Source organism: Rhinatrema bivittatum, chromosome 2 (genome assembly GCF_901001135.1).
Source record: "Rhinatrema bivittatum chromosome 2, aRhiBiv1.1, whole genome shotgun sequence".
Classification (NCBI taxonomy): domain Eukaryota; kingdom Metazoa; phylum Chordata; class Amphibia; order Gymnophiona; family Rhinatrematidae; genus Rhinatrema; species Rhinatrema bivittatum.
This window is the reverse complement of record NC_042616.1, coordinates 241,514,261-241,540,031: the sequence shown is the minus strand read 5'-3', so window position 1 is coordinate 241,540,031 and position 25,771 is coordinate 241,514,261. Positions and strand designations below refer to the sequence as shown.

The 25,771-nt window shown below is 42.6% G+C and overlaps 1 protein-coding gene across 2 annotated transcripts in view; it reads left to right on the top strand.

Moving 5' to 3' along the window:
- Nucleotides 1-25,771, top strand: part of ACPP (acid phosphatase, prostate) — a 183,349-nt gene that overhangs the window by 61,015 nt on the left and 96,563 nt on the right. For both annotated transcript variants that reach the window (XM_029589330.1, XM_029589331.1), the window contains exons 6-7: nucleotides 2,454-2,549; nucleotides 13,045-13,177. In XM_029589330.1, coding sequence (XP_029445190.1) covers nucleotides 2,454-2,549; nucleotides 13,045-13,177 — 229 coding nt within the window. The remainder of the gene's footprint in view (nucleotides 1-2,453; nucleotides 2,550-13,044; nucleotides 13,178-25,771) is intronic.

Below are 25,771 nucleotides of genomic sequence, written 5' to 3'. Positions count from 1 at the left end.
CAAACTCCTTGGAGAGCTGTTTGTCTCTTCGTTCCTGGTCCTGCTTCTAGTCCAGTGCCTTGTCTTTGTTCCTGGTTCCTTCCTGTACCTTTGGAGTTCCTGTGGTTCCTCGTCCATCTTCATCCTCTTCCTGCTATTCCGCCTTGCCTCCTTCCCCCTGGATTGACTTCTTGGCTTGACCTCAGTTCAACTAGACTTCTGCCTTTATTGTGGAACTTCTGGTCACCAATTGGCTCAGTGCCCGGAGAGAAGGGCATCCTATACCGTGAGGCTTCAGAGCAAGTGACCCTCAGTCTGGCTACTCCATCGCCCCAGTTCCTGTTGCCTGTCTCCCTGGAATAACTCTCCGCGTGCTTCACCACCCAAGCCTTGGAGGACTCCGGCACCCAGGGGAATTTTGTGCAACAGGAGCTCGTCGACCAGTACTGAATTTCCCACAATTCCCTTCACACCACTTTTGGCGCTTTCCTCCATCCATGGGGATCCCCTTCCTGGTTTGGTGACCTGTACCACACTACCGCTCACACTAAGAGTAGGACCTTTAACACGCAGAACTCATCACCTTCCATGTTCTTCCAGGAGCCATGAATCCAGTCATCCTGGGTCTGCTATGGCTACAGAAGCACCAACCACAATTTGACTGGTCCACAATTACCCATTAGGGACCAGGGTGCATAGGATCTTGTTTGAGGTTGGAGGAGCCTTGCTGATCGTGGCTGCCATCCTTCCAAACCTTCTCACCCCTGGCAGTAGCGCAGAATTCCCCCAGGACTAATCTTCGGAGTTCCTGCATTCCTGTGGTTCCTCGTCTGTCTTCATTGTCTTCCTACTGTTCTGCCTAGCCTCCTTCCCCTGGATTGACTTCTCGGCTTGACTTTAGTTCAGATCCCCGGCTTTGTCTTTGGTTGGATTTCTGGCTTGACTTTGGACTGCTTCTAGACTCTGTTTTGACTTCTGCCTGCATTGTAACCTCTGCTTGCTCCTCGTCTTGTTGAACTCCGCCTACCCCTGATCTCAGCCTGCTCTCAACTCTGCTTTCTGCTGTCAGCCCCGACCACTGCTTGGACTGACTTTGTTCTATTCCTGCTGGCCAGCCTCTTCTGCGACGGAAACAGAACAAGCTGGATTGCTACAGATCCCTAGACAGAAACTATACATTAGTAGAATACCTCATCTCTGTCACACAAGCAGAACAAATACTCTCCTAAAACACAGAATAAGAGACTAAAAATTAGAAACAGAAATATGCAGACAAAATCTGAACTCTTCTTTGCTCTATAGTCTATTACAGCATCACTCTCTCCCATCTTGTTCCCTGCAGTCAGTAGGAAAGGGGCTATTTGTAGCTATTTGTTCAGTGTTCTGTGTACTCCAGACTCAACATTTACCCTCCTGTTTCCTGCACAGGAATGGGAGCAGGTGGGGAACAGCAGGAGGTGGGGCTGGGGATAAAACAGATAAATGCATATTCTATTAAATTGATCAGGAAATGGTTACACATCTCTTCGCTGGGTGTGACCTGCTGATGCCTGAAGAATTGTATACAGAAAGGCATAATAAGGTGGCAGGGTTCATGCAATGAAAACTGTGTAAACACTATAACATCAATATATCAGATGAGCACTGGTATCACGACTCTAGGAGAATTGTAAAGCGTGAAGAAGTTGTGATCACCTGGGACATCCCATTCCAACAGATAAAAAGCTTGACGCAAGAAAACCGGATATAGTGGTAAAAGATACAAACACAAGAAAGGCACTGCTGAAAGAGGTCTCAGTACAAAGCAAATATTCTGTGGATCATATGCAGAGACAGAAGATCCTCCAGTACTTAGGGATGCAATCAGAGACCAAAATAAAGAAATAGTCCCAATAATATTGGGTGCCACTGGCCTGATTACAAAGGACTTTAAGATAAACCTTGATGTGTTGCCTGTATTTATCGCACCCCATGAACTCCAGAAGGATGTTCTCTTTGGCATAATGCAGGTATTAACAAGGGCATTAGAAGTAAATTTGAGAGACTGAGATATCATTCTCAACATGTCCTGGCTTAAGAGTGAGGTTTATATCTGTCATAGGGTGCGCAAATGCTAACCCATTTGGTGACATTACCCCCATAACAACATGCACACACCATTGCCCCAGTAAATAATAACCAATGCAAGAACATTTAAGGGAAAAATTATAGATCTCTAGAAATAGAGCAGCAGGAGAAAAAGTAATGAAGAAAACAAAATTAATATTTTGAGGAACATAAGTAGAGCTGTCACTTTAAATATACATTAATGAACTATATCTGCTAAAATAATATTTGTTTAACATGAAGTTGGGCATTTAACAGGATATAATATTAATCAAAAGAATAGCTAGAAATTACAATTGTCGAGTAAGCCAAGAGCCAATAGAAAAGTACTAATCTCTTTTCTTTCCATTTGTGGGGTTGTTTTTCAGGTTTTTATTCAAAGCATCTCCCAAGCGACAGGATACACCGTTCCAGTGTTGATGAGTGGCAAACTTTGGCTTGTATATGATACTTTACTTTGTGAGGTATAGTATAGAAATGAAACAAGTACAACATTCAGACTTGAAGAAACACAAGAATTTGGGTGGACAAAAACTATAAAAGTGATTCATTTTATTAGCAAAGGATTTCATTTGATATTAGACATGACAGTGTCTGTAGGGTTATAAAAAGATGCACAAAACCACAGCCAAAACTGTAAATGAGTGTGCACACACATTGCCCGTTCTAAATTGGCAAAACTATCTAATAGTTTACAGAAGTGTGTTGAAACCTAACATTTTTAAGTTGTTTAAATATAAGGGGATTTATGAGTTCTTCTTCAGTGAAAGAAATTGTTCTAGGTTTTTCTTTGGGGGTTGATTCGCATAGGATGGAGTAACCCATGAAGGAGATTTTGTTATACCAAATCAAGAGGCCTATAAAATGATATTGTAATTTTACTAATCACTCGGTTACTAAATTTTTTTATATGTGAACATGACATCAGAAAAAAAGATGTGTAAATAAAGTTTACATCCACTGCCTCTCACCACGCAATGGGCCTCAAGAGGTATCAGCAATAAACACCTTCAAAAATTATCACTCATTTCCCTGTTCAATCTCCTTCCTAAATACCATTTATTACTTTAATATAATTTAAATATGAATCCCTATGCCCTATCAAGTAATAATGAAAATTTGTAGTTTATCTTAATGGTTAATTCAAAAGATCCCACTGTGCGTGAACAATCCACATGATCATATGTTATGCAATTTCCCTTCAGCTTCCCCACATGAGCTCACGTTTTGGCGAACAAAAGCCGCCTGCTTCAGGGGTTAATAAGCTGCAGAAAAAAACACAAATTCAGTCTTAACATGTGATTAACCCCTAAACTCTTTAAACCCATCAGGACACTATCTTACATCAAGCTCACATTCACACCCAAAATTAAAAAACCCACCTAATTCACCTCCAGAAACCTATCTCAATCCATTCATCTTACAAATGGCAGAACGCTCAAACCGCACCTTATACACACATCCTTCTTTAAACACATGCACTGCCGATCAAATTCAAAACATCACATCACATGACCCTATGTCCGATGTATCTCATCACCTTCCAGCTACTAGTCAGTATAATTTCCCATTCTTTCTCTTTATTAAGACCCAGCGGATGGACCGTCCCTAAGAATCAATACCGCATCTATGTCCCCACATGTGCACCAGCTTCAATCACTTCCAATACCGCAAAGGTAAAGTCAGTAAAAGTATGGCTCACCTCCTGACAATGTTCCACTGAGTGATCATTTTTAAGGTGTTTAGTGCTGATCAGGGCCAGTGATAGCTTTTTTGCTGCCCTGTGCGAACAATTACTGTGCTGCCCCCCCCCCCCCCCCCCCCCCCCCCCGCACACACACATTCATTCTCTGTCCCGGGGCCACCCAACCCAGCTCCCTTCAGTGATACCAACTTTAAAAAGTGCCCCCCGAACCAATGGCTGGTGCAAGGGTATTAGGTGCTCTAGGCGAATCTTTTATAGCCTTGCACAACACCCCCTGCCCCATTGCACATACACAGTTAAGAGTTATGCATTTATATTGTATATGAAACATATCAAAGTATAGTATTCTGTGGTAAAAATATCACATTATACTAGAGATGTGAATCGTGTCCTCGATCGTCTTAACGATCGATTTCGGCTGGGAGGGGGAGGGAATCATATTGTTGCCGTTTGGGTGTGTAAAGTATCGTGAAAATCATTAAAATCGTGAGCCGGCACACTAAAACCCCCTAAAACCCACCCCCGACCTTTAAATTAAATCCCCCACCCTCCCGAACCCCCCCCCCCAAATGCTTTAAATTACCTGGGGATCCAGTGGCGGTCCGGAACGGCGGCGGTCTTATTTCTTGCTCTACTTAATTTTTTCCCTAATATATTTCATTAGCTTAGCTCCAGCTGAGTTTGCCCAAAGGTGGCTAACTGCACTGTTTGTGTAAGACAGGTTTATCCAACTCCGTGTCCCGCTTCTCTTAAGGAAATCAAAGCTGCATCTGTGCTTTAAATTACCTGGGGATCCAGCGACGGTCCGGAACGGCGGCGGTCCAGAACAGCCTCCTGCAATTGAATCGTTTTGTCTTCAGCCAGCGCCATTTTCCAAAATGGCGGCGCAAAATGGCGGCGGCCATAGACCAACACGATTCGACTGCAGGAGGTCATTCCGGACCCCCGCTGGACTTTTGGCAAGTCTTGTGGGGGTCAGGAGGCCCCCCCAAGCTGGCCAAAAGTTCCTGGGGGTCCAGCGGGGGTCCGGGAGCGATTTCCTGCCGCGAATCGTTTTCCGTACGGAAAATGGCGCCGGCAGGAGATCGACTGCAGTAGGTCGTTCAGCGTGGGGTCCGGACTTTCCTTAAGAGAAGCAGGACACGGGAGTTGGATAAACCTGTCTTACACAAACAGTGCAGTTAGCCACCTTTGGGCAAACTCAGCTGGAGCTAAGCTAATGAAATATATTAGGGAAAAAATTAAGTAGAGCAAGAAATAAGACCGCCGCCGTTCCGGACCGCCGCTGGATCCCCAGGTAATTTAAAGCATTTGGGGGGGGGTTCGGGAGGGTGGGGATTTAATTTAAAGGGTCGGGGGTGGGTTTTAGGGGGTTTTAGTGTGCCGGTTTTCCTGCCCTCCCCCTTCCCCCGATTTACGATTTTTGATGATAAATCGGGGGAATTGGTATTGTATCATGGCCCTAACGATTTTTGACGATTTAAAAATATATCGGACGATATTTTAAATCGTCAAAAAAACGATTCACATCCCTAATATGCACTGCTGTGAAGCCAACCAGAAATCCCTGCAAAAAAGACACTTGGAACCCATATTCTGTTAGGCCTGTTGTGATGTGTGTTGGGTATGGGCTTGACCCTCTGAAAGCCTTAAAACACTTAATACACTTTCTATTAGGAGAATGCCTCACCTCAGTCAGCGGGCTCGAGAACCGACGCCAGCAAAATTGAGCGTCGGCTGTCAAACCCGCTGAAGCCGCCGCTCCGGGCTAAAAGGAGGCGCTATGGACGCGCTAGTGTCCCTAGCGCCTCCTTTTGCCTGATTATACCGCCACTTTCATTTGAATATTGTATCGCGCGCACGGCGAGTGGGCGTTCGTCCACTCTCCCGCGTTTTTACTGAATCGGCCTGAAAGTGGATAATACTTTACGCATATCCAGTATACCTCTCTGCTTCAACGGCAGGGGAGAAAGACTGATACTTCACTTTCAATGCATATCCAGCATAACTCTCTGCTTCAATGGCAGTGGAATGAAAAAAAGTGGATCTATATACAGACAACAACCAACAAGGACTGAATTACATAGTCTGGGTAAGCGGATAGGCATGGGTGTAGCTTGCTTATTGCGGCGCTTACTACCCCTGACTAATTAAGCTAGATATTCACTTAGATGCAGTTTCCAGCACTGCTCTCTGCGTTAATGGTGGGGGTGGAAGGGAAATAGAACCAAAAGGTTACTAACAGCCAAGACTAACAGAAGTAAGAGAAAAAAAAAAAGTGCAAAGCTTGCTGGGCAGACTGGATGGGCCGTTTGGTCTTCTTCTGCCATCATTTCTATGTTTCTATATAAAATTGTAAGCTCAGTATGCTGCAGCAGTCAAAAAAGCAAACAGAATGTTAAGAATTATTAGGAAGGGAATGGTTAATAAAACGGAAAATGTCATAATACCTCTGTATCGCTCCATGGTGAGACCGCACCTTGAATACTGTGTACAATTCTGATCGCCACATCTCGAAAAAGATATAGTTGCAATGGAGAAGGTTCAGAGAAGGGCAACCAAAATGATAAAGGGGATGGAACAGCTCCCCTATGAGGAAAGGCTGAAGAGGTTAGGGCTGTTCAACTTGGAGAAGAGACGGCTGAGAGGGCATATGATAGAGGTCTTTAAGATCATGAGAGGTCTTGAACAAGTAGATGTGAATCGGTTATTTACACTTTCGGATAATAGAAGGACTAGGGGGCATTACATGAAGTTAGCAAGTAGCACATTTAAGACTAATTGGAGAAAATTATTTTTCACTCAATGCACAATAAAGCTCTGGAATTTGTTACCAGAGAATGTGGTTAGTGCAGTTAGGGTAGCTGGGTTCAAAAGGTTTGGATAAGTTCTTGGAGGAGAAGTCCATTAACGGCTATTATTCAAGTTTACTTAGGGAATAGCCACTTCTAATAACTGCATCAGTAGCATGGGATCTTCTTAGTATTTGTGTATTTGCCAGGTTCTTGTGGCCTGGTTTGGCCTCTTGGAAACAGGATGCTGGGCTTGATGGACCCTTGGTCTGACCCAGCATGGCAATTTCTTATGTTCTTATGTCTCTTTGATCCTAGAGGCTCTCATTCTCACAGTCTCTCAACTCACTCTCATACACACACACACACACACACTATACAGGGCCTCAGCCTACTCTCACCTCTTCGCCTCCTCTTCACGGGTCCCCGCAGTATGGGCTCTGCAGCAACCTGATCTTTCGGGCCACTGCGAGGTGGGATCCGCAGTAGCCCTGCTATTGGGCCTTCTCTTCTCAGGCCATTGTGAGGTGGAATTCGCGGCAGCCTTGCTACAGACGCTAATTCTCCTCTGCCGCACGATTGATGCTCCTCCTTCTTCCTGCCTGCGCAGCTCCGGCAATGTTTTCCTGTTGGGCCACACAGGCAAGAAGGAGGAGGGGCACCTGGATGTGAATTTTTCTTCGGGCCGTGGTGGGATGAGCTGCACTACGGCCCCGCCGATCTTCCTGCTGCGGCCAGTACACAGCATCAAAATAACATGCCATCCTGCTCTCTCTCCCCCCCCCCCCCCCCCCCCCGTATGAAACTGCTTCCTGCTCTTTCTGCTGCCGAAGGAGCTGGCAGCAGAAAAAGCAAATTCTTCCGCCACCTGTGGGATCGGGTCCACCAGCAGCAACACAAGCCTCTCCCTGCTCCTGACGCCGCCCCACCAGGTGTGTACACCTGGTGGAGCCAGGCCTGGTGCTGATACCACCTGAGGGCCATTGTGTGGTGAGAGGTGGTGGATGTAAACTTCTTTTTTTTCTGATGCCTTGTTCACATATAAAAAATATAGTAATTGAATCATTAGTAAACTTACAATAACAATTTATAGGCCTCTTGATTTGGTAGAACAATTTGTATACAATTTTATACCCAGGTCGCTGCTGGGTCAGAGATACAGTCGGCGGTTATTTTATAACAGCGTGGGAGCACTGAAAGGAGAGGATCACCTTGCTGGTGGCTGAAAAGAATCAGTAAGTTTTGCTTGGGAAATTTTTTGTAAACTATTGGGGTATATTATTTAGTGTGTTTGTGCTTTTAATAGTCACACGTACTGTCGCTCCTTGTGACCTTGGGCAAGTCACTTTACCCTCCATTGCTTCAGGTACAAACTTAGATTGTAAGCCCTCTGTTAGGGAAATACCTACAGTACCTGAATGTAATCCACTTTGAAGCGCTGAAAAAAGTGTGAAAAATGGAATATAAATCTAAATAAATAAATAATTGTCACTAAGGTAGCTAATAAACAGAAGTTAGTGTGTTTATTTTAAGTAGTCTGTCAGTAAGGCCTTTAATGTATAGGCAGGTGCTACTTACACACAAAAAAAAAATTGCCTTTTAACTTCGCTTCACGAATTCCCATACCTTATTGAGGCCACTACCAGACTTATAGTGAATATACGAATACATTTAAAGGACGCAAATTAGACATATTCCTACTCCCATAGCAACCTAAAACTTAACTAGGAACTGAACAAATTTCAGATGAAGGCAGCAGTCCAGCAGCAAGAGGGGAGCCTCCCAGTCTTTTGCATCGAGTGTTACATGTATGATTTTTTACCCGCCAGTGAAAAGTTGTACATGTGCATCCGATGCAAAGAGCTCCTGTCTCTCAGAGCATGAGTCCGATCTCTGGAAGCTAGAGTGGCAGACCTGGAGGAGCTGAGCCAGACAGAGAGGTATATAGATGAGACCTTCAGGGACATGGTAGCCAAGTCCCAACTTCAGACTGGCAGCCCTGGTGCTGCCTTGGAGAAGAAGGTCTCATGATTGGAGAGCATCAACCTGGTGCAGCAGGAAAGGATCCTGTAGCAAGGACCTGCTCTCCAGGTGATGCATTGTCCTTTCGCACTGAGGATGTGTCTCCCAGAGCTATTGCCCAGAAGGGAAGGGTTAGGTCAGCCGTCATAGTTGGTGATTCGATTATTAGGAATGTAGATAGCTGGGTGGCTGGTGGCCATGAGGATTGCCTAGTAGCATGCCCACCTGGTGCGAAGTTGGCGGACCTCACGCGTCACCTAGATAGGATTTTACAGTGCTGGGGAGGAGCCGGCTGTTGTGGTACCTATGGGCACCAATGACATGGGAAAATGTGGTAGGGAGGTTCTGGAAGCCAAATTTAGGCTCTTAGGTAGAAAGATTAAATCCAGAACCTCCAGGGTAGCATTCTCTGAAATGCTCCCTGTTCCAAACACAGGTCCCAGAGGCAGGCAGAGCTCTGGAGTCTCAATGTGTGGATGAGACGATGGTGCAAGGAAGAGGGATTCAGTTTTGTTAGAAAACTAGGGAACCTTTTGGGGAAGGGGGAGTTTTTTCCGAAGGGATGGTCTCCACCTTAAACAGGGTGGAACCAGACTGCTGGCACTAACCTTTAAAAAGAAAGAGAGCAGCTTTAAACTAGAACAAAGGGGAAAGCCGGCAGTAGCTCAGTAGCGCATGGTTCGGAGGGGATATCTTCAAAGGATAATAATGATGCATTAGAATTAGGGCATCCCAACAGTGAAGTTCCAATAATAAGAAAAGTAGTCCAAATGCCTGTAATTAAAAATTCACCTGAGCTAAAAAAAATTCTAATTTATCCCTATCAAGTAAAAAGCAGAATGAAAATACAAACAGAAAACACACTTTGAAATGTTTGTATGCTAATGCAGAAGTCTAAGAAGTAAGATGGGAGAATTAGATTGTATAGCAGTGAATGATGACATAGACTTAATTGGCATATCAGAGACATGGTGGAAGGAGGGATAACTAATGGGACAGTGTTATACCAGGATACAAATTATATCGCAATGAGAGAGAGGAGGCATCTGGGAGGCGGGTGGCGCTTTATGTCCAGGATGGCATAGAGTCCAACAGGATAAAGTTCCTGCATGAGACTAAATGCACAATCAAAACTTTATGGGTAGAAATCACCTTGTGTGTTTGGGGAAGACTATAGTGATAGGAGTATACTCTGTCCACCTGGCCAAGATGGTGAGATGGACAGTGAAATGCTAAGAGAAATTAGGAAGCTAGCCAAATTGGTAGTGCAGTAATAATTACCACAAATGTAATATCAAGGAGAGTCAATATGGTACCCAAATGATAAACTTAGCAAAAAAAAAAAAGGGGGCCAAATTTTTACATATAACAGAAGCCTAAATGACAGTGTCAGCAAGCCTGTCGTTGTGGTTTTTATAAAGAAACCCAACCGGCCTTCTCATAATTCACCATCATTATCAAAATTTATTATTTCCAAAAAATCTTTTTGTTATGTATTTTTTCTTTTTTTCTTTAAAAATGTAATCAACTCTCATCCATGAGAGAGATATGACCAGGCAGTCTCTTTGGCCACTGTTGGAAACAGTAAGCTGGGCTTGATGGACCCTTGGTGTGACCCCTAGTATGGCAATTCTTATGTTCTTAGAAACTTTGATCAAGAAATTATTAAATGAATAAGTGAACACCTTCATTTTCTATTGAAATGCAGTGGAAAAGAGGGATTTCTATTAGTGACTGCATGTTATCCAAAAATGCGGACTGTCGCTTCTAAAAGAAGGCAATTATAAACTCTACAGATTCCAACAGAGAAAGCAAGAAATGATATAAGGTTGGAACTACAGGCCAATTCATGTTAGTTGATGGTGAGAAATAACGAAGCATTTTTGAAAAAGATAATCACTATTTATAATTCAGTATTTGCAGAACCCAAGGCAGCATGGCTTTACTAGAGGAAGATATCAATCACCAACTTAATGCCCAAATAGTGAATGGCGGTCGAGACGCTGACCGCGGATAAAAGGATTCAACTTCAAATGGAACCTATAAATTGAACGGGAGACCCCTGGATTTCATCTATATTGACCATTGCCCCTGAAGCAGGACCAGGATGGTCCGAAACACGGCCGTGTCGGGACATTGAGAATCGTACAATAGATGAGTATACTTGTGACTTTTAGTTGAGGGAAACTCGCAAAACAGGATCGAGAGGATAATTAAGTATTTTCCCATTTAAAGATTTACTCAAAAATGTTTTTTCTAATAATAAATCAAAGGTGGACCTGTAACACTCAAAGTGAGTTTGTATGATCTAACACTCTCACATGGTTTGAAGGTCCTACAAATATATGATAAAAAATTTGCTCATCGTTTTGGGTTCAACGGTGTTAAAAAATTGTTTGAAAAAGATACCAGTGTGCTTTCTTGTTTGATGTGTGGTTTACTAGAGGAAGATCATGGTCAAACAAATCTGATTGGGGTTTTTTGTTTTGTTTTGTTTTTTTATTATTGGGTGACTAGAGCATTAGACTGAGGGTTGTAGAATGTGGTTTATTTGATTTTCAACAAAACTTTTGATTACTATCCTGATAGTAGGTTTTTTAGTAAGATGAGCAAACTGGGTGAGTTCCAAGAGGCAAATTGGATAAGAAACTTGTTGAGTGATAGGATGGCACAGATTAGTGATAAGTGGAATTTGTTATGAGGAAAGAAAGGTGATATAGTGAATGCCTCAGGGTTTGGTCCTGGGGCCAGTTCTGTTCAATATCTTTGTAAATAATATTATAGCAGGGCTTGAAGGAAAAGTTTGCCTTTTTTGTGGATGACATAAAGTCTATAACAGAGCTGAGACCCCAAAGGAGTAAAAAGATGAGGTGTGATCTAAGAAAGCTTAAGATTTAGTGAATAAAATTACAGAGTCACACACTTAGGGGGTAATTTTCATAAGGGATTTACACGTATAAAGTAACTGCTATGTAGCAATTTTCAAAAGCCATTTACTTGAGTAAAGTGCACTTATGTGAGCAAATCCTATGGACAATTCATGGCATATATTGTAGCAAATTTTCAAAAACCCACTTACACGAAGTAAAGTGCATTTACTCGAGTAAAATCCCGTTTTAAGTGAGTAATGCTTTTTAAAATCAAGCCCTTAGAGTGCAGAAATGTGGGAAAGCAGAAAGTGATAAGAGATGTGGATATGATATGCACTGACCAGGAGAAGGGACCGTGGGGCAGTAGTGTCTGATGAGCTCAAGATGGCGGCTAGGACCAGAGAGATGCTGGCTGCATAAAGAGATTACATAAACAGCAGGAATAAAGAAAGTTGTAATGCCCCTGTACATGGTCATGGAGAGGCCTTGCTTAGTATATTGTATTCACTTCCGGAGGCCATATCTCAGAAAGGATAGAGAGAAGCTAGAGGTGGTCCAGAGAAATGCAACCAAAATGGTGCAGGGTCTGCTTCAAAAACTATATGAGATGAGGTTTGAGGACCTAAACATATGTACTCTAGAGGAGAAGAGAGAGAGGGGGGATATGATAGAGATATTTAAATGCCTGAAGCATATCAATAATCACAGGAATCTGACCTTTTCCACTAGAAAGGAAGCATAGAACTAGGGGTCATGATAGAAAGCTTCAGGGAAGTAGATTCGGGAACAATGTCAGGAAATATTTTTTCACAGAAAGGATGATAAATGCCAGGAACTCCCTCACAGAGGGAGTGATGGGGACAAAAACAAAGTGAATTAAAAAAGGCATAGTATAAGCAGAAGATCTCTTTTTATTTATTTATATTCTGCTTTTCAGTCACTTCAAAGTGGTTTGCATTCAGGTATTTCACCTATCCCCAGAGGACTCACAATCTAAGTTTGTACCTGAAGCAAACAAACTGAGGTGAAGTGAATTGCCCAAAGTCACATGGAGTGGTAATGAGATTTGAACTCTGCTGCATAGCTCACTGCTCTAATCACTAGGTTACTCCTCTACCCCCTAGTGCAGTGCTTCTCAACCCAGTTCTTGAGGCACACCTGACCAGTAAGGTTTTCAGAATATCCCAATTAATATGCATGAGGTAGATTTGCCTTCTCTACTTCATTGTATACTAATCTATCTCATGCATATTCTTTGTGGATATATTGAAAACTTGACTAGCTAGGTGTGCCCTGAGGACTGTGCGAGAAGCAGCTGCCCTAGTAGTGAAGCACTGGGAAACCTGCACCAAGTGATTAGTTAAGTCCAAAATAACAATTATATTACGGTACTTTGCTTTCCACGAAGGCTATGGGGGTACTTGTACAGTGTGAGGGGGGTACTTGTACAGTGTGGCAGTTACATCCCTAAGCACCTTACTCAGTAGTCTGGATGGGACATTTTGGTCTTTACCTAATGTCATTAACTATGTTAAGTTAGAAAAAATGTATATCTGTTTCTCTGCTCCAGGATATACACAATTTCACTTTACCTAAGTGGGCAACTCCAGATGTCAGGGTCAAGCTACGTCAGCTGTCTGAATTGTTACTGTTGGCATTGTTTGGACTTTATAAGCAAACTGAGAAGTCACAACTTCAGGGAGGTAAGAAAAAAAATAAAAATGAAATACTTTCTGTAACCGAGAGATTCTGATGAATGATTTTGCAGATAAGGTGTACTAAAACAGTAATAAACAAGAAAAAAGTCTTTTTATATAATTTAAGACAAACAAAAAATATCAATACAATATCATTATTTCATTCTAATTTATTTTTTTCCTGAGGAGATAGTGTTTAAAGTTTCTGGAAGCTTCTCCTACTTCAGGGCTTGCCAAACCTGTCCTGATGACCCACAGCCAGTTGAGTTTTTAGGATATCCATATTGAATATGCATAAGATAAATTTCATTCATTAATTTATTGGATTTATATTCTGCACGCCCCAAAGCTCAGGACAGATTACAACAATTACAATAAGAACATAAGAGCATATGAAATTGCCATCCTGGGTCAGACCAAGGGTCCATCAAGCCCAGCATCCTGTTTCCAACAGTGGCCAATCCAGGCTACAAGTACCTAACAAGTAGCCAAACACTAAGTAGATCCTAGGGATGTGCAGAAGGAAAAACTTTGTTTCGATTCGGTTTTCGTTTCGCTGGGACCCAAATTTGTTGCATTAGTTTCATAGGGGGAAAACCAATTCATTGATTAGTTTTATTCTTTTTCCGATTTCCCATTAAAGTCAATGGGGGAAGTATTTGCAGCCTATTTTTGGCTGCAGAATTGGAGTTTTCTTTATCAATTCTGATGAAACTTCTGGGGAGCAATCATAAGAACGAGAAAAGAGCTCCAAGGTACTTAGACTGGTGGCAAAGTGGCACCAAAGTGACATGAATAGCTTAAGGCACTTTAAAGGGGCAAAGGGGTACCAGGAGTAGCAAGAGTGCTTTAAACAGAGGGTGCAAAGCAGCAGCGAGAGTGTCAAAAACACACCACAGCTTCAAAAGAGAGCACCGATAAGAGATGCATGAACCCTCAAAGGCAGCACGACAGGCAAAGTGGCAAGACAAGTGGCATCAACATCCTACAGCACAATGAAGGGGGAACATAGCAAAGCAGAAAGACTAGCACCCACGCTGAGGAACCATGATAGTGGCAAGTACACACCACAAGGAGTTGAGTGAGTCATCTGGTGTATGGCAGCAAGGCAGAGTGGCAGAAAGCTGATGGGGGCAAGACAGGCTGGCAGAGCTGAGGTATTCAGGTCCCTGTGGTTTTGATAGGGGTAAGACAGGCTGGCCCCGGGGAGAGTTCCCTTTCCTTTGCACAGGAAACAGCTCCCTAGAATGGGTTCGCCCCTAGAGTGGGGTGTTTCCATTGGCGTCTAGTGAGCTCTCGCTGGTCTTTTAAAATCTTGGTGGAGTTAGCAGATGTACAAACGAGAATTTTCAAGACGGAGGAGGGTGCCATGTGACAGCGGTTCAACATGGGTCAACAGGTACTAAGAGATAGGCCGGCTACCCTGGGGAGAATTCCCTTTCCTTTGAACAGGAAAGGGCTCCCCGGAAATGGGTTGGCCCCTAGAGTGTATAATGGTACAAAATTGTTAGGAATTAAGCATATGCAAACAGATCATGACTTTCCTGAGCAAGACAGAGGAAGTTCACTGCTCTGCCCTGAAACTAAAAGAAAATTGTTTGTTTTAATTAAGGATCCATGCTGTGAAGGATTAGTATTTTGAATTGCCAGAGACTGAGGGTTCCCTTTGCAACTAGGGTTCAGCCGTTAGGACCAAAAGAAGCGCTGACGTCATCTCCTGCCCAAATCTACAATATCAACCTATATTGAACTTTGCAATTTACACAGTGCCTCTGTAAACTATGGGAACACAAAGGATGAACTAGAGTGCAACTACCACCAGTTTTCTATAGTATTAGAAACATTACTGTTGGCACCTAAGAAAGATTTCGGGAACATGGTCCCATATTATGAAGGTCATGAAAAACTATTGAGCGTATGAAATATGCAAGCCTCCAAACATCTGAAGTCAGCTTTTTATGTTCTTACATTCCAAATGTGGATGGACAAGCACAGCATTAGAGGTCAAGCCCTTGTAGGGACATAAGGTCTGGACGGACAGGCACAGCATTCGAGGATAGAGGTCAAGCCCTCGTAGGGACGTAAAGCCTGGACGGACAGGCACAGCATTAGAGGTCAAGCCCTCGTAGGGACTTAAGGCCTGGACAGACAGGCATAGCATTAGAGGTCAAGCCCTTGTAGAGATGTAAGGACTGGACAGTGGACATTGCAGACAGGCACAGCGTTTGAGGTCAGGCTTTGTAAATACCCAGAAGCTATTAACTGTGCTTGATACTTATGCTCTTCAGCTGATGACAGAGGAACTTGAAGAGCTCTGAGAACTAAGAAAACTGCTACTCAAATCCAAATCAAACTATGTTGACTTTGTAGTTTACACAGTGCCTCTGTAAACTATGGGAACACAGAGGATGAACTAGACTGCAAGACCCACCAGTTTTCTATAGTACTAGAACATTAATGTTGGCACCTAAGAAAAGATTTAGGGAAAATGGCCCATATTATAAAGATAATGAAAAACTAACCGTGTCACTGACATTTGTGCTGGTGTCCTCCTTGGCTTGGGTGGGCTGAGAGTCACTCATGCCAGCTGCTTTCCTCTCTAGCCCGTAGCAAAACAGATGAATCTTTAAGGGCAACATGCCTTTTGGCGGTACTGAAGTGGGAGGAGGGAGGAGGAGGAGGAGGAGGTACTAGCAGGGTCGCTGACAGAGTGCTTTCTCCTGCTTGGGCTAGCCCAATCTCTTGAAGTGCCCGCCACTGTTCCTCCTCTGCTTCATGTCTAATCTGTCTCTGCCTATGGCGCTCCTGATCACGGACTTTTGCTAACAGCAGGTCCTTCACAAATGAGAGACAATTGGACCGTAGGGCGAGGTTTCCCTTTCACACGGGATCACAGACTGTGGGGAGCATGTATGTGTGGTCTTCTGTTAAAGGCCTTAATCTCTCTTCACCTGCTTCTGCAAAAGGTCCAGACAATGCAGCACCTCAGCTGTCATTCTCTCTTCCTGTTTAAAGCCCTCCAAATTTTCCTCCAGAAAATTAACTATAGGGATGATGTCAGCCAAGGTGGCACTTCTGGAACTCAGCTCCTCTGTGACATTCTTGAAGGCTGCAGGATTTTTACCAGCTGACTCATGACTAACCAATCATGATGCCCTAGGGATTATGCACACCTATGTCCCATTAAACCAGAAAGTTCATGAAGGGGTGTCTGCAGCTCCACTAATCTCTGCAGCATCATAAAGGTGGAATTCCACCGGGTGGCATGGTCTTTGAATGAGACGCTGTGAGGCATCTCCAAATCAGTCCTGCTTTTGTCTGAGAACCTGCCCCGCCTTCACATTCTGTGAAAGTACCCTGCTATGTTCCCTGCATTTCTGTATTAACCTATGCAGGTATTCATTCTCTTGGTGATTGGACTCCAACCCCAGAGCTGACTTCAACTACCACGTGCAGAGTGTGTGCAAAACATCGGATGTTCTGAAAATGTCATATATTGCCTTTACCATGTTTACACCATTGTCTGTAACATAGAACCCTGCCTGAGGATTCCTGTCTCGCTGGTGTAGTTGCCAGCCCGCCAGCATCTGTCTGATGCATGCTAGAATATTGGCTGAGGTATGGGCCTCATCCGTCAGGTGGGTGTGCAGTAAAGCCCACCTCTACCCTGATACTTGTTCAGTAATAGAGCTGCTGTCTGCCCCTGCCTCAGCCAGGTCCCACCAGTGTGCTGTCAGGGAGAGGTAAGAGAGTGCAACATCACGGCGGTCCAGATAATTGCAGGTAAAATGCAACACTTCCTTGTGCCTTCTCTAGCAGCACTTAGATGCGACTGCAACACTGGTTGTAGAGGCTGGAGATGACCTTTCTGCTAACTGTGGTTCTGGAGGGGACTTTGTAATTTGGAACTAAGACCTTCAGCAAATGCTTGAAAACCCACATTCTCCACTATCTGCAAGGGTTGGTCATCAAGGGCAATCATTTCCCCATGCCGCTTGGTTATAACCTTCGATGCTGCCTGCCTCCTTCCCCGGGATAACGTTACCAAACACCACCCCATTCCTCCAATGGTGGGGTTGTCGCTTCTGCCAAATGGCAGGGGGCTGCTGGCCTGCCACCTGACTGCTAGAAGGGTCTGAGGGCATGGGGTGACTCTGCTCCTTTTCAACCACTTTACGCTGCCTGGAAAAAGGGGTCCTCTGACTGGTACTGCCACCATCCCCAGATGGCAGTACTGTTGTTGGGTGTTGCCTCTTCATATGATACATCATGCCAAAATTAATTAGATGTCCTATTTGCTTGCCTCTGCTAATAGCCCTGGCACAGTAATTACACTGAGCAAAACATGGGTCCTCCGTCACTTTAAAGTGGCTCCACTTTGCAGATTTCTTTCGTGATCCCTTCTCTATAGACTTTGGGGTGGATGCTGGCACTGGAGCTGAAGTAGTGGGTGCACCTGAGAAGCAATGCCAGGGGCATCAGTCAAACTCTGTGCCTGCGCCGACTGCTCTTCCTCCTCATCATCATTAGTTTCATCTCTCCCCTGCAGCACTGAAGTGGAGGCTAAGACAGGACTAACTAATCCTCCTAAACCTTCTTCAGCTATTACTTCTTCCATTTCTGAAGATGAGAATCCTCTCGAGACGAGTCTTCATTGGAATCAGAATCAAACAGTGCCTGCGCTACATTGTCGACGCTAAGTCGAGTCTGCTGTCACACTGCTGCTTTTGGGCTCAGCCTCCCCTTCTCTCACCTCCAAAACTACAGTGTCAGAAACAGGTGGTGGCAATGCATCATCTTTAAATTTCATTTTTTCCCAGATGGAACTGCCTGCCTCTCCAGAGATTTAGATTAGAACAGGTCCCTTTTAACTTTAATGGGGGACTGGCACTGCCTTTTGAAGTGCCTCCTCTGCCAGTCCCAATCACTCGAACACGTCTAGCTTTCTTTGACATTATGGATTTAATGTCACTGCCTACTAGGGATTTCAATTAAAAGAATTATTTCCAAAAAAGGCCCACTGGGGATTTGGCTTCAGAGAGCACCGCTGTCCCAATATAGGTGACTCTGAAAACCGCCCCCAGGCCCACGAGGCTATGCCTCGGTGTACACTAAAACTGGGACCGCTGTATGTGCACACACCAAGCTTGTAACTACAAAAGAGGCCCACTGGGGAATTGGCTTCAGAGAGCACCGCTGACCCAATATACATGAGTCTGCAAAAGTGCCCACAGGCCCACGAGGCAGTGCCTGGATGCATGCTAAAACTAGGACCACTGTATGTGCACACACCAAACTTGTAACTACAAAAGAGGCCACTGGGGATTTGGCTTCAGAGAGCACTGCTGTCCCAATATACGTGAGTCTGCTAACTGCACCCAGGCCCATGCTTATGAAGCCTGGGTACCTGGTATACATAGGACAATTTGATTCCTTTTGGGATATCAGGTATGGGGTTTAAGGACTGGCGCCCTGGTACATCATTCATATTGGTATTCTACAACCCATGACCCTATGGGTGACACTCTTTTTTATTTTATTTTCTTTCCTTCTTTTTCCATGTTGGTGAATGGTCTCCCCAGCTGTAATTCGATAAAGGATGGGAGGGAGGAAGGGGGGAGGGAGGGTATACTAATGGGAAAATTGAATGCAAAAATTAGGTGAAATTATGCTGTCAACCATGTACACTTATGCTGTAACTCTCTAGTTTGTGGCTCAGTTGTAATTTTGGAATTTGTTTTCTTATGTATTAGCTTATTATGCCTCTACCAAACACCTATCTGTTCTTAGGTATTGTTCTATTGTTGTTGTACTATGGTTATTTCTTCAAAAACCTTAAATTAAAAAAAAAGAAATTTACTGTTATGGTTTCCAATATTTATCTGAAAGTAAATTCTTGCTATAAGCCCAGTACTTGTGTTTTTCTTTTGGAAAATAAGGTCCATCTGATTCCAGAGCTGTAGGAAAAAAGCCTTGTGAGAGTACAAATAATGTTGTATTTGTATCGGAGAGAATATTGGATTAGTTTTCATCTACCCATATAGCAGCAATAACTTATCTTGTAATAAAGACCCATTCCTTTATAGTCAGTTACTGTTGTCAGACTCAGTTCTTTTGGCCAACAAAATTTGGATCTTCAAACCCTGGTTGGAACCTGGGGTTGATACGTATCAGTGGTAAGGGAGAAACTGCTGGGTTGAAATTAAGTAACCTGGTCACCTTTCCCCAAACTTGTATCACTGGCCCTATGAAAGGATGGACGTGCAAGTCAACATCAGCATGAATTCTGGAAGTAAATAATAATGAGCTCAAATCATATGGTATTACTGCCTGATTTGCTATTTCTATTCAGCCATAGAAGTGAACTAGAAAGCCACTATCCTCAGCTGCACCGCTCAATAATATTTTTTTAATACTAAGGAAAAGCAGACCTCTGTCTGCCTTGAATTAGTTAGGAGTTAAAGGCAATGGGGGTAACCACAGAGCGGCAGCTACCACCCATAAAAAAAAAAAAGAAAAAGAAAAAATACAAGAACTTTACTGGGCAGACTCCATGGACCACTTCAGTCTTTTTCTGCCATCATTTATTATCCATAGATATTTTCTATTCCAGATAAAAGATATTGTTCTGTTGAGCTCCTCAAAAGAACTATCAAATACTGCACAAGACTGCACAGAGAAGTAAAAAAATAATTCTGGATGTTATATTCATTTTACTATATTTATTCTGGTCAGTAAAGCAGCTGAGACATAACTCCATTTGCTTCGATCCCTCTTAAATTTATCCAGGTGAGTTGGGTAGTGGTGTTTATATAAAACTTTCAGTTTGTGAGTACAGTAACCCTCAAGCAGGATATGGATGTATAGTTCCCCTAAAATGGAATGAATATTATTCTCAAATTTTGAAGCAAAATTGAATGGGAGAACAATACTCTTGGATTTATTTAATTTACACCCAGAAAGGAGACTGAATTCTTTACAAATGGACACAAAATTCAGTAATGACAGAAAAGGATTTTTCAGTAAAAGCAAAGTGTCAGCATACAAGACAATTTTACGTTGCGTTAGCATAATCCCTGTGACATCTTTACAGTTAAATATTGCTTGAGCAAAAGGCTCTAGTGAGATAGCAAATGATAAACTTATCCAGCTAACTTTAAAATAGTTGGGTATCTTCAATGGTACAGTAGGTACCACTGAATATGGTGTTTGTCCAGCTAATGGACCCCTCTATGTATAATTGATATAATTATTTCATCCACTTAACCTGAGCAATTACAGACCAGTATCAAACCTTCCCCTAATCGCAAAATTAATAGAAAAAACCATACAAAAGCAACTAGCAGAACACTTAGATAGCAATAATATCCTGTACCCATCACAACATGGCTTTCGAAAACACTATAGTACAGAGACACTACTGCTTGCGCTAACAGATAACATCATGAGAGGTTTCTGTTGCGGTCCGGGCCGCGAGCACCACGGCCCGGCCCTTACCTCCTTGTTTCCGACCTGCTCCTGCCTCCGGAGCCCTGGCTTGCGGCCTGTTTGGCGGCATCCCCGCTGAGGCTGCGCCGCCGCGAAGGTGCCTGAGGATGCCCTGCTCCTAGGCGCGTGTCACTTGGGCGCCTTTCTAGCACGTTTCCCGCCAGTGGTGACTCCGCCCAGTTCCTGACATTAGACACCGCGGCCTTGATAAGCCGGCCGCGGTCATCCAGTCCTCACCTTGCAATGGGTTAGTTTCCCGGTTTCCTGTTGCGCTGTGCCCGGAGTGATTCGCTTGGCTTCGTCGCTCCGTTCCTGCTACAGTACCTGCTTGGTTCCTGCCTGCCTGCTACAGTACCTGCTTGGTTCCTGTTTACCTGCTACAGTTCTTGCCTGGTTCCAGTACCCGAACCCAGTACAGTATTGCTACTGTCCTAGTCTGGTTCCAGTTACCTGTCCTGATCCACAACCTGCCTAAGTCCCAGCGGCCGGGCCCCTACGGGCTCCTCCCGGGGGGGGGGGGGGGCTTCGGCTTCCAAGGGTGAAGCCACCTAAGTCCCAGCGGTTGGGCTCCTACGGGCTTCTCCCGGGGGAGTACCAGCTTCCAGGGTGAAGAGCATCTACGTCCCGCCTGAACATCTGCCTCCCGGCCTGCTATTCATTAGAGACATTGACCATCTATTCCCAGTCTCCAGCAGGTCGGCCCAAGGGTCCACTAAACTGAGACTCCCACAAGTTTCAACAGTGGTAAACATTACATTCTTGTGATGCTAGACCTCTCAGCAGCTTTTGATACCATAAATCATGACATACTTTTAAATAGACTAGATGAAATAGGATTAAGTAACAAAACTATCAAATGGTTTAGATCATATCTAAGCAACAGATATTTTCAAGTACAAATCAAAGACGTAATGTCAGAAAAGATAAACCTTCAAACAGGAGTATCAAGGGTTCAGCCCTATCGGCCACACTATTCAACATATATCTCTTACCATTATGTCACCTGCTGGCTGGTCTGGGCATCACACATATTATATATATGCTGACGATATCCAATTAATACTACCCATTGACGACACAATTGAAAAACATTAAAAATAGCGAACATGTATCTAGATATCATCAAGCAACTACTAAACCAAATGGATCTAGTAATTAATATTAAGAAAACAGAATTTATACATTTAGAACGAAAAAATACTGAGATTGTTCAAAACCCAATTATACTCAAAAACAACCAAAGAATAGAAATTAGCAGACAAAGTACGGAACCTAGGAGTAATAATTGACATGGAACTAAGCTTAAAACAACATATATCTTTAAAAATAAAGGAAGGATACGCTAAACTCATGGTGCTTAGAAGACTTAAACCACTTCTAACAACTGCCAAATTCGATCAGTACTGCAAGCGTTGATTTTTGAAAGCACTGATTACTGTAAACGCCCTCCTACTAGGTCTACCATACACTTCGCTAAGACCACTACAAATATTACAAAACCAGCTGCTAGAATCTTGACCGGCAAAAGAGATCACATCACAGAAACCCTGGCGGAGTTACCAACTGGCTACCCATTGAACAAAGAATTCAGTACAAAACACTATGCACCATACATAAATTAATACATAATGAAAAAGCAGATTGGCTGAACACAGCCCTTTGCGTACACGTCCCGAACAGAAACCTGAGATCAGCCAACAAAGCAATTCTTACTATTCTATCAATCAAACAGCAAGACTAACACAAGTAAGAGAGCGAGCATTATCCTTGGCAGGACCCATACTATAGAACACCATGCCTTGGAGTTAAGATTACAAAGTAACAACAAAACCTTTAGAAAAAATTTTAAAACCTGGCTCTTTAAACAAATTTATCAAAAGAGAAGGAGAATAGTACCCAGGGGAATGCAGGTACAAACAACTGAACAACAAACACATAACCAAAATCAATATGTTTGTAATTTTATTTGTTATTCTAGTTTGTTTCATTTTTAGTTCATAAATAAAGGATAAAAGTACAATGATAAAGCTAATCTCGTACCCTAAACTGATACAATGAGAAATGGACATGATTCATTACACTTACCAATTAATATTGTTTACAAACTATGGGGGTCATTTATCAAAATGCGTTAAGGGCTTATCGCATGCAAAAAGCCCTGTTAACGCATGCGATAGGCCTTTAATGCATGCGATAGGCCCTTACCGCATGCGAAAATGTGTTTAATGCATGCGATCGCACCATATCGTATAGTGTGATGCAAATTCAGAAAATATGAGGAGTTAGGGGCGGAGAGTGGGCTGGGTTAGCCTGTCTGTGAAGAGCTATTGCACAGCCGTAACGCCGATTTTAACTACACCTCTTTGAATTGTGTTAGGCTGTGTGATAGCTGGTGTGACTGTGTGGTAAGGTTTCATTGCCCTTTGCGATGTCTCCCGTAAGGCCTATTTCAGGTGAAGTGAAGGCTCCAGAGAGAGAGACTGACTGACTGACTGGCCATAATATCATGGCCCATAGGTAGGTATTTGTATCCCTATGGTAGGCCCACCTAGTAACTCGAGGTGGGGATTAGGTAAGAGTGTAGGGGGTTAGGGGCCACTTTGACATTGTACATGACACCTACGAACAGAACAGTGGTCTCTTGTGAAGATTTGCTGGCCTTCGGAGTGAGGAAACTCACTCCAAGATGAGATTTGGGCAAGGTTCTCTCAACCTAGCTTGAAGCAAACCATGAAAGTAGGTTACAATAAAATTAATTATATAAAAAGCATACAATGAAAACCTAAAATTAAAAAAATTAAGATTAATACATAAAATAAAAAGTCTTATAAACAATAATTTATATGCAATATAATACTGTCTTGTACTCTTTCTCCAGAAAGGTCAATTCCTTCTTTAAGGAAATCATCTTTTCATTCTTTTTCATTTTGGTTCTCTATTATTTTCCTATTCAGCTTTGATAGCATTCCACACAGTGCATAAATCCTGTAGTATCCTTGCTTTCAAGATGTTCTTGTAGAGCATTTTCAAATTCATCACAGAATATCTTCTTTCAGGTGACAGTTATTAAACATCCAGAATTTTGTTCTATTCCTAAACTTGGAAACTATAAGATCTTGAGTAAGGGTGCATGATGTAACCATGTAATTGAATCTATTCTGTAGCCCAACATTCTTGAACATGAAACAGAAGTGATGAGAAAATCTATTCTGGAATATGAACATTGATCTTTGTTTTCTGTTTTTATTTTATTTCTCCTGGGAATAGTTCAATGCTTATTACAAAAAATATTAGGAGAAATCAATGGAAATAATGTTGTCATTTTTCCAGGTAAATATCATTTTTGTTCTTCTTGTAATAAACACTGATAAATTCCATGAAAAATAAAATAAAATCTGAAAATGAAGGTCCCTATGTATGAGCTGTGTAATTGAGAATAGCAAGAATAGTCCCTTTCATCTGGGTGCCTCATTCTTCAAATATCCACCAATTATAATTCAAAAATCATCTCAGCAAAAACAGCTGCTATCTTTGTGTGACCTTTCCAGATGCACCTGATCTTTATTCATATCTCATTTGAGACACAGTTGACATCTCTCCCAACTATAAGGGGCACATAAAAAGTTCACCACTCTTTAAAATATAAAAAAATAAAGGAAAGTTGGCCTTTATTTGGCGCATATGAGCTCAATTCGCTGAATATAATGCCTTCAATCTCAGTTTCTACCAGCAAGGTTCTGCCCAGTTTATCTTTCCAAGTCTTAAATATTTTGACTGATAAATGCTTTTTAAAAATAATTGCCACTCCAGCACTTTTAGAATGGCCCATAGTGATAAGCCTCAACCACCCATATAGCTCTTAGTCTGTTTTGCTGGCTAGTCTATAAGTGGATTTGTTATAGACGTAAATGTCAAAATACTTCCCCTCCAGTTCTTTTAAGGCTTTTTTTCTGTTTGTGCTGAGTTTGCAGGCCCCTAACATTGACCAAGGAAGCAGTTACAAATGAGTAAACATATGTACTTTCCACTTGGGAAAGTAAAAATATGACAGAGCCAATTCAAGTAATCACTTGCAAGAATCAAGAGAGGCAATAGCTTTTTTGACAAATTCAGCATGTTTCTTGAAATTCTGCTGTGATCCTGAAATACTGCTCCCTTTCTCTCAAGTTTCAGTTGAAAAAGGTTGACCTTCAGAGTAGTGAAATGTCAAGAACCTCTGATCTTATTTAACCTAGGAAAAGATAATAACCTTTACTTTCCATGTGCCCTTAGCTTTACTGGATATACAATATTCTTGCCAATGGCATTTTATGCTAATGCAGTTGTTTCTTTACTTCTTTGTAATTGCTGTCTTTCCTATCCAACTCAGGACTACCATCATGGAATATCATTACCCTATTGTAGCCCCTCTTCTGATATTAACAGGGAAGGCAGAGGCCACACTCGGTTCTGGGGCTAAGTCCTTTCACATGCTCAATAGCCCTAGGTAGGGATTCTTCAAAAGGGGGAGGATAGACCTCCAGGATCCAAAGCATAGGGGGTGCTTCTTGCTGAGGGTGTGGTATCACTAGATGCTGTGGGGGTGTAGGTACCTGAATAAACAGCCTGGAAACTCTGATGTGCATTTAAACTTAAAAAACTTTCCTGCACCCAATCTTCAGATGAAATCAACTGGATTCATACTCATGTATTCCTTTTTTTTTTTTTTTTACTCCACCATAATGGGTTTTTTAAATTTATGATTGCTATTATTTTTTTTTATTTCCCTTTGGTATTGTATTTTCTTTGTTACAAGTATATTGTAATAATATATATATTTTCAATAAAAAAATAAAGTTTAAAATAAAAACACTCCTTCTGCTTTCACTGCTAACCCAAAATGCCACACAGATCAATGCAGCCTACCCTTGAGCAGACTGGAGGCTACCACTGCAACCACCACACAGGGGTGCTATAATAAGTGGTTTGCTCTACTTTCTATATTCCTCTACCCAGAACTGTTATTAGAGCCATCTAATGGAGTTACTAAAGGGTTTCTACATTATGTTCATTCTAATTTGGTCACCATCCTTCCTGCCCTGCTTTAATATTAATTCCTTGTTCTTAAAATTC